General features: G+C 38.0%; 1 protein-coding gene across 1 annotated transcript; it reads left to right on the forward strand.

The window, feature by feature from the left end:
• Nucleotides 1-9: 9 nt before the first annotated feature.
• LOC116193912 (putative adenylate cyclase regulatory protein) lies at nt 10-7,454 on the forward strand. The gene is made up of 6 exons (XM_031522653.1): nt 10-455; nt 605-2,630; nt 2,971-3,217; nt 6,305-6,440; nt 6,671-6,921; nt 7,060-7,454. The coding sequence occupies exons 1-2, from the start codon at nt 10-12 to the stop codon at nt 2,301-2,303; spliced, it is 2,145 nt and encodes a 714-aa protein (XP_031378513.1). The 3' UTR covers nt 2,304-2,630; nt 2,971-3,217; nt 6,305-6,440; nt 6,671-6,921; nt 7,060-7,454.
• The last annotated feature ends 2,865 nt before the right edge of the window (nt 7,455-10,319 follow it).

The following is a 10,319-nucleotide window of genomic DNA, read 5'->3' on the forward strand; positions in this document are numbered from 1 at the left end:
TTGCAGATGATGACGATGAAGCTGAAAGTTCTTGACCTCAGCTACTGTACAGAACTCACTCGAACTCCTGATTTGTCTCCATTTTGCAACCTAGAGAGGTTAAATATAAGGAATTGCAAAAGACTACACGTGATTGACCCTTCCATATGTAAGCTTAAGCATCTTGCTTCCCTCAATATGACAGATTGCCATTCCGTTAAGGAGCTTTCAGAGCAATTGGACTGCAAGGAAACGTTGCTTGAACTTGTCATTGATGGAACTGGCATAGAAAAGTTGCCTACTCTGGACGGTTTGATGAAGCTCGAAACCCTGAGTGCTAACAATTGTGCTTGTTTGACTCGGATTCCAAGTTCTATTGGCCATTTAACATCTCTTGCAGATCTCAGACTTGATCGATCAAAAATCAGTGAGCTTCCAGAGTCGATTGGATCATTAGTGACATTGCGACGACTAACGTTAGCAAGCACTCCTCTGAGAGAGCTTCCGAAGTCTATTGGGGGCTTGAATTCATTGTCGAGTTGGTTCTATCCAAGACAAGGGTGGCGATATTGCCCGATTCCATTGAGAATCTGATTAATCTGCAAGTGCTTAAGATTGATCGTAGTTCAGTCCAATCTATACCTACTGCTCTTGGACAGTTGGAGAAACTTGAATCCATAGACGCTTCAGGGTGTCGATTACTTAGACAAATTCCAATCGAGCTTGGGAGGCTATCCCTTCTAAAGGTCCTGCTATTGCGTCATACAAATATTAGCAGCATTCCAGTGACAATTGGGGGCCTTCCTTGTCTTGAGACTCTTGATTTAGCATGGTGCACACAGCTTAGAACTCTCCCTGAACTTCCCAGCAGCTTAAGTAGTGTGTCACTGACCTGTGAGTCATCGGTGCCAATACCGAATCTCCCTGATTTGATTAACCTAAAGAAGATAGAATTTGTCCGGTCAGCGGTTCCCAAGGAGATTTTGGAGTTGCCGAAGTTGGAGAAGCTGCAGATATCTCGGTCAAATGTTAGCATCTTACTGGACGGAATTGGGGCGCTAGCTATGCTTAAGGAGCTGTATATCGGTAATGTCAATCTCCAATGCCTTCCCGAACTTCCATTGGGTCTGCATAAGCTATGTATATCACGTTGTCATTCCCTTGCAAGATTGACAGTGCTTTCAAATTTGCAAAACTTATCTGAATTAAAGCTACACGACTGCCCTGAGCTTGAGGAAATTGAAGGTCTCGGCGATCTAGCGTCATTGAGAACTTTGTTGGTTTCATTTTGTGGAAGGATAGCTGAACTTGATGGCCTTGAAAAGCTGGAATCTTTGATGAATCTGGCTGTTTCTGCCTGTGAAAATCTAGAGGTGCTGCCAGATCTATCAAAGTTGAGTGTGTTGTCCAATTTAGACATACGTGGTTGTGAAAAGCTAGTTGAAATTCGGGGTATGAGCAGTTTACATGGCTTAGAAAATTTGAGTATCAGTGATGCATCCGTTGGAACACTGAATTTGTCAAACTCAAAGGCGTTGCGATTTTTGTCTGTTCGGGACTGCATTGAGCTAAAAGGACTTGATGGATTTGATGAATTGGAAAATTTAAGTAGCCTACACATTTCGGGATGTAAAGCAATTGAAAGGTTGCCAAACCTTTCAAACTTGAAATCACTGCGATACTTGTCAGCTAGTGGCTGTGAGAAGTTACAAGGACTTGATGGGCTTGACAAATTGACGGCACCCTTGCGGAGTTTATATATTAGGGGATGTAAATCAATTGAAAAGTTGCCCAGTTTGTCGAACTTGAAGTTCTTGCTTGACTTATGGGCTGATGGTTGTGAGAAGTTACAAGGACTTGAAGGCCTTGATAGCTTGGGTGCACTGACAGATTTAAATATTAGCGGATGTAAGTCAATTGAGAAGTTGCCCAATCTATCAAACCTAAGATTGCTGAAATATTTTGGAGCAGATGGTTGTGAGAAGTTGCAAGAACTTGAGGGGCTGAACCAAAAAGAATTGGAAAAGTTACCTCATTGGCCAAATTGGCGGAAATCGGATCTGGACAATTGCCTATCCGCTAATGGTATTGAGAAGTTACAAGAACTTGATGGCCTCAACAAATTGAACGGATTAGTGATGGCACAATACAAGTCATCCGATAAGTTACTTGACGAATCGAACTTTGGAGTATTGAGACAATGGTATGCTGATGGCTGCGAGAAGGTACCAGAACTCGAGGGGCTTGAGAACTTGGAACAATTTCACTTACAAGTCATTCCAAATCTACAGCTAATGAGATTTTATAGATTTCATGGGTATTAAATTATGGAGGCCATTCCTAATACAGGATGACGGATCAGACGGCCTTGATGGTTTTTTTTGGTGGGGGGAAGATATTACCTGTACGATACTCGGGTATGAGTTACATAATAAGGGATAGGGCAGACGAGGACTACTCTCCTTCTGGAAAATTCTACCTTCCAGTGCATGGACGGTTTCATGAGGGATCCAAGGCCCATGAAGGCCTAATAGGCTGTCATCTTGGGCAAGTGCTATTGAAAGAGGTGGCAATCACCGATTGTATACAGCGGCAAGTTCCATGACCAGCAAGTATTCCCTGAATCACGATTGGATAGAGAGAAGAACATGGTGAGAAGTTCCCTGAATCACTAAATACAAATCTTTTTATGCAGATCTGGTAATTCCCTTTCCGTCCAAAAATCTTTCTAATAACCTCAGCTCATCTGTATTTGCAAATAAATCCACCATTGCATTTGCACCCGAGGAAATGAGTCTCTCCAATTAATCAGATTACAATTTCTTTGCAAACTCTCTTTCTATGATTTCTTTGCAGTTCCGTTAGTTTTTTTGTGAGAATCCGACCAAAAAAAATTTAATGAATAAATATTTTTGTATAATTATTTTTGAGATTTCACTCATTGATTAATTAGTATTTAAGTTTAACTATTTGAGTTCCATCGAATTATAGGATCCCCCTCCCACATTCAATCGAGAGAATGACAGAGGCTTTTAGAGAGAGAACAGCGACAGAGGGAGAGAAAGCGGGAGAGAGACTTTGGAGAGCAAGGACTGGGAGAACACCAAAAGCTTGAGGTTCCCATGTCCGGTGAGACCGATTTCCATCCTCCAGCCGAGCCGCAACTTCTCCGGCCTCTTCAACCATCCCTTCTTCGCTACCTTCGACCCCAACAAACGAGCAACAGAGATGAGATATGGTACGAGCTCGGTGATGGGAACTGACCCAAACTGCTGTTTTTTGATCTTGTTTCTGATCGGCTATGAAAGTTCTTCTCTTTTCCCTGTTTATTAAAAAATAAATGAGTTTTGTTAACGGAAAGCCCAATTAAAAATATTGAAATGCTGGAGGAAGAGTTGAGTATAAATCAAACTAGATGAGTGCCCGCACTGCGCAGGTGCTCCAGTTAATTAAATATCATCAAGATTAAATATATTATTTAAAAATATTCTTTCCATGAATATCGAATTAATTATGTTGCAATATGCGATCATAATTTTTTTTGGTTGCTATATAAATAATAAAACATAATTCTACATTTGGATCTCTAATATACCTTAAGCTAATATTTGCTAAATATTTATTTCAAGGAAATTTACTATTGTAATTTTTCTAAACATTCTAACATGCCTACTTATTTTTTTTAAATTCAAATGTTAGAATAAATATTTTTTAATTTCTCAAATATTATATAATTAAAAGGAAATAAGAATGATATTTTAATTTTTCAAATATTATATAATAAAAGAGAAATAAGAATGACTATCCAAGAAAGAAAAGTATAGTATTATTAGTCATATCGATTGGACAGAGCTATTCCACTACCATACGGCTCTTTACGTCAGCATTCAATCTTGGGCGGTGCTTGAATATGTGGTTATTGACGATGTAAAATTCTCCTTTACAAAGTAATGATTGGAATAAATGGATTTGAGACTTTCTTACACTTACTATTAATGAATCCTAGTTTCACTATAAGTAATAATTTAATAAATAATCAATTTTTGTATTAAAAGAAAATATGTTTAATATGTTCAAGATAACTGTAGATTCAAGATAACTACCTAAAAAAATAATTAAAAAATCAGTTATGTCACAACTAATATTGAATTTAGTCTTTCCCGAGCACACAGTCGATTAGATTTAATTGTAAGGAGAGGTCAGAGTTACCATTGCTCACATTGTGCACTGTTCTTCTTTAAAAAAATCAACGTACTATGTTTGATTTCTGATTCTTCGTGGGATATATATATATATATAAAGATCAAGAATCAAAACCACATATTTTTGTATAATTTAAATTGCATCTATATAAATTTATATAATCTATAAACTATACATTATATATACACACATATATGCAAGCGACATATATATAGTTTATATATATAATGATGCAAATGACACACATATATATACATATATGCAAATGGTATATATAAGTTTGGGCTATATTATTCCATTGTATATGATCTATGTATTGAGCAATGTATATATAATCTACAAATTTTACTGTATATTATTGCCTTGTGTATAGTATTTATATTCCATTTGGTTATATGTGGATATAATCTATATATTTTGTTGATAATCTATATAAGAACACTTTCGTAATAAAAGAATATAAACTTTCCTCATATTTTCATGATGACGTGGTAGTGCGAGAGAGCTTCGTTTTCTATTTTTGATGATGTGGCTGCATGAGAATTTAGTTAGTAGTTTGTTTTCATATATATATATATATATATATATATATATAGATAGATAGATAGATAGATAGATTCCCAGAAGTAGCAAAATTCCTCCATTAGGTTCCTGCTTATGATTGGCTATGAGAAACCCTTTTGCTACCTCTTTTATTGCCAAGGAATATCCGAGATTGATGATTTAAGCACTGGAAACCATTTGGTTCCAAAGTTTCTGTGGGAGTGGCTTCCTCCTGTGTTACAATTTTGTATTTCTGATCATCCCTTCATTGTTTATTCTTGGATATAATTGGTGTTATTGATCCGCTCTAACATGCCATGGAGATTGGGAAGCCAAGGAGCAAAGGCGTTTTAAGGGAAAAATAAATTTTGATTTTGAGCTCGGTTTGGCCTCCAACCTAATAATGAGTAGTTTGTATTCTTTTAACTCTGTCCATTCCTTGCTTGGTTGAATTCTTAGCTCAATCCGATAGGATAATTTAGTGAAACGCCTATTTAGTATCCCATGGAATGAGAATGTTTAACTGTAAAATTTAGTTCATAAGTATATACTTCAGCGCTTGCAGGTACTATAGTGGGTGATATTTGAATGATCCAGTTTAACTCATTGCAATATAGTTTCTGCCTTTTCTTGATCGTCGGGTGCGAATTCCTTTTGATTGACAGAACATTGTTTGGTTCTTTTGAATGAGATTCCCAGTTGGTAGTGAGTTCTCATTCTGTGCCTATGCTGCTTGGCTGTTCTGATATTTTTTTCATTGCGCTTGATTGAGGTTGAGCTAAGTTCTTGTTTGTATCTTCTCAATTGTTTTGCTTGAATTGATAGTTTTTAATATCATTTGTGGTTGACTTCGACTGGCGTTTTGATTTGGGCATGTTATCTTGATTTGTTGTGTTGAGAGATGTGTTATATATGGTTTTGAATTGGTTTATTGATGATCGGGAGATGCATATATCGTGTAAAGGTAAGTTAGTATGATTAGAGATACTGTTTGCATAGTCTATATAATTTCTTTTCTAAGGACAAAGTTATGTATAGGTGGTCATTTGGTTTTATATTTGAAACATGTCGTATTGAGATATGAACTTTTCTGCTGGTCCCGGTAGAACAAAAAATGGACATGAGCGGCCGCTGTACCTAACACAATATAAGATGGGCCTGATTGGCTGCTAGACCCAGCATAACAGAAAAGGGGTTTGATATCAGCTGCTGGATTCAGCAAAACAGAAAAATGGTGATCCACCGCTGGAATGTAAAAACATGGCATCATTGGTTCCTAGACCTATGAAAACAGGGCTTGATCGGTTGGTGGATCCTGCCCGCGGAATTAAAAAGGAGCTGAATTGAGATATGTTTATAGCATTGCGGAGGTTGACGGGGAGATATACAGATAAAGGATGTAGATGAGTCGTGTCACAGTACCATCAAAGTTAATGTTGTAGAGGAAAATCTTGGTTATATATATTGGATGTGAGATGATGTGTACTTTATTCTTTTATTTCTGATTCGTAATTCTGAGTGTGAGTTGTGTTTGTTTATTAAGCTGGATGTGAGATGATATATACTTTTTTTCTTTCAGGTTGTTTAACTAATACTCTGTCATCTAGGCAAGTGCTATTGAAAGTGGTGGCCCTCGCGATTGGATGCAGATGCAAGTTCTGACCAGCAAATATGGCTAAGAATGGAGTAAAAAGCTGCAGAATGGAGAGAACATGGTGAGAGGTTCCTTCCAAATTGTTTCCATAGCCTTTTCCGGTACCGTTCATTTGTATCCTAAAACTCTGACATTGAATCCACCTGAGGAAATGAATATTGCCTATGAGTTCCAATCCGATAATTTCTTTGCAAAATTTCTTTCTATTATTGCTTTGCACTTCCCTAGTTATTGACTTTTTTGAGTCGGTTTTGTTAGTTATCTAATTATATTATCTTAAAATAACTGCAGAACAGACAAAACCTGGCCAAGATTTTTCCTAAGGAATGCGCAATACTGTAAAAGCACCTTTGGCTAGAGCATATTGGAGGAAGAATCTCTGAAGTGTTAAGTTAATTGATATGAATTTTTGGGGATTTTGGAAACTTTTCTCTTCCTCTCCTATTTAATCGAACACGACAGAGTACCTGAAGAAGTATGGACCGCCCGTTCTGGTTGTAAAACTGATGAAGGAATATGGATTAGTAAGACATGGCCAATTGGTAATCCATTTTTGTCTTTTATTTTTTCTTCCTTTAAGCGACGAGTTTGATGCTTTGACTCTGTTCTTGCTACCTTCTTTTCGTTGATTGTATTTACCTGCTTCTGATGTTTGGAAGTACCAAATATGAAATGTTCAGGCGGGTCTGCAAATATTTTTCGAGATGATGACAACTCTCAGGAAACAAGTGTCCGAGCTTCAATACCTTATACTCCTCTGCCAGAGCTCAGCCAGTAGATGATTACGTTCCCGAGTTCACAAGGGGCGGACACTTGCAGAGGTTTCACAGACTGTCTCTATAATTTCCTCATAGGTGCGGTCCACATCGTCTGGGATGACAAGGAGCTCCGGAGAAGAGATCGGTTATGAGCTTCTGGAAGGGATCAGTTTTGAAAGTTTTGGGAGTGATCTCAGTCCAAAAAGAAAGCTAGGGGGCTTACCCGAGAATGTGAATATGACTGGAAATTCTACTATGCATGTGTAGTAGTGTTTTTACATAAAAATAAATAAATAAAATTTTCGGTGATTTACTTATATTTCGAGTAAATTACTCGAGATCAAGTAATTTACTTGAAAAAATAAGTGACTTATTCGTATTTACACACACAATATAATTTTAACCATATGACCATAGACCAATCCAAATATGATAGATCTTCCTATTTCTAGTGACTAGTAGAGTCCAAGAAAATTATAAGGTCTGGCGATGAAGACTCAATAATCTAACAAAGACTTCTTACTTTTGAATATAATATTTGTCTCACAGTCACTATATAACACCATGAACTTAACTCCAATCAATGCTAGCTGAAGATACTTTCAAATTCATTACAAATACCCCCGAAGGATATCATCTTTGCACCACCGATGTGGGAATGATGCAACTGATTTTCGTTCAAAGGAAATATTCTTTAGTCCCAACCTTCTGCTGCTGCCGATTGTTTTGCCTCAGTTCGAGTTTCAGGAATTGATTTAGGAATGCTGGAATTGATTTTCAGTTAATCTTCATTTCTCCGAATTGGTCTGTCTGTCTGTCTGTCAGAGCTGCTATGTGTCCATGGTTGTTGAATTTTTTTAGAATACATACATTCCAAATCTTTGGCCTGTTCATTTTACTTAATTGAAAATAAGGCTTTGATTCATTGAGAAGGGAGCTGCAGTGACACAATTGATTGGGAACATTCCCATAGGATGTCTCGAGGTTTCTTTCACCTGTTGACGGGTTGAAGTTAAGGTACGATTGCTTCAAGCTCTAAAATTTCTGCCAACCGAGCAATCCTTGGAAGATTTAGCTTGGCTGCTGATTTTATAGCATATTGGGTTTGTGAGGCTTCAATAATGCTACCGGATTAATTTAAAGGAGATTGAATTTGTTCAATAGACGGTTCCTGAGAAGATTCTGGAGTCACCGGCGTTGAAAAAACCGTACATTTCTGGGGTAAATATTAGTGTCGTACTGGACGAAGTTGGTATGCTGTGGTCGAGGTACTTTCAGATGGTGACGTCGTTCTCTGTAGCTGCCCAAACTTCCCTTGGGCCTGCAGCAGTGGACCTTTTCGAGATCAGCAAATTACCAGGTTTACTGCTATGGTACTGCCCGGAGCTCGTGGAATTTGAAGGCCTTGGGGATTTTGTCCACTCTTTCTGCAGAGTAATAGGTCTGATGTCATTAGATATTTCACACTCTTGAAAATCTTGAGTAGCCACCAGATTCGCCAAAGTGGAGGAGATATGCTACACATTGCCAAAAGCTAGTTGAAATTCAAGGTATTGGAAGGAAGCTTATGTATCTGTTGATGGATACATCTGCTGATGGATTACGTAACCTGTCAAACTTAAGTCTCCGTAGTATCTGTTTTGTAATGGCTGTGAGAAGTTAGAAGGGCTTGGTGGACTTGATAAATTGGAGGCATTGGCATGGTTAGATATCAGTGGACGTGAAGCAATTAAAGTTTAACTCAATCTGTCAAAACTGTAAGTTGTTCGACCACTGTATGCTGATGGTTGTGAGAAGCTACAGGGAACTTGGATGTAAGGCTTGAAATCTTGGGAGGAGAATTGCAGACATTAGAAATTTCATGTTGCACAGCTATAGAGAAGCAAGGTTTCTAATATTTCAGGATGGTTTAAAGAGATTCGGGGATAGGAGGAGCTGGAGTTTATTTAATTATATATTTCTGGATGTAAAATCACTTTGGAAGCTGCGACATCTAACAAGGCATGTGTAATGTCCTCCTCAGTGGATGGAGACCTATTTCACTAGGGTTGGAGCAAATTTATTGAGAAAACCAAAATACTTAACAGCATTTAATTATATTCAAATACATACAATTTACTTTATGGCAGGGTGGCGCGGGACCAGATTGCCCAGATTACTTCAAGTGATAACTTTGACGAATCTTCCAATGAGAAGCAGCAGCGGAGAGGCTATAATATTTCCTGACTGGAAGCCTGGAAGGCTGATCTGCCAACTAGGGATCCGGAAAATTTGAGGTTCCTTCAATACTCTGCCGGAGTTGAGATGGCTTCAAAGGAGCAATTTTTTTTTTTCTGGTTACTGGAATTTGGAGCTCTTAAGTTTATCTCTATCATCGTGCATGGCATCTTTATTGTTCTGTTGGTGGCAGTGAAGCTGAAAGTGCTCAATATCAGTCATTGAAAACACCTAGATTTCGCGATTCTGAGAGGCTAACTTTTCCAGTATTTCAAAAGTGAGTCACCCTTCAATAGGAAATCCACCAGCCTGGTTCTCTTGAATGCAAGGGATTGCTGGCTCCCTCACGCCGATTGTCTTGCCTCAATCAATTGACTGAGCTTCGGTTCAAAAGAACTCTCTTTCGAGAACTTGTAGGATATGAACTCTGCATCTGTCCCTCTCTTCAAATACCTAGGGATTGTGTTCTAAGTCCCCTGTTAAGGTTCATTGGCTGCTTTTGGCTGTCAGGATAAGGATATAGGTTTTAAAATATCCTTATGTAACTTTCACTGCAGGATAAGGATTGTGGGTCATCCTCCCTTGCCTGGAAAATATCAGTTGATAAAAGAAAAACAGCAGCAATAATTGACATTAGTAGTTGGACAAAATTCACAATTCGGTCCCTAAAAGATACACCTCTCTACAAATTGGTCCCTAAAAGATTTTTTGTATATTAATCGATCCTTCCATTTGAAACGTTAGCACAATTTAGTTATTCTGTCAATGTTTTATATAGTCCCTAACGGAAAAGGCTTACATGGCCCGTTAGAGCTGACTTGACCCGTCTAGAGCCACGCTGACTATAAGACACGACGTCATTTTCAACCCTTAATTAGTGACTTATTTTTATAATTGCAGATCAGCAACAGAGTCTCTCTACAGATTCTCCCCGTCTCCTGTCCCTCTTTGCCTCCCACTCCCAT

The sequence above is a fragment of the Punica granatum genome, chromosome 2 (assembly GCF_007655135.1).
Source record: "Punica granatum isolate Tunisia-2019 chromosome 2, ASM765513v2, whole genome shotgun sequence".
Lineage (NCBI taxonomy): Eukaryota > Viridiplantae > Streptophyta > Magnoliopsida > Myrtales > Lythraceae > Punica > Punica granatum.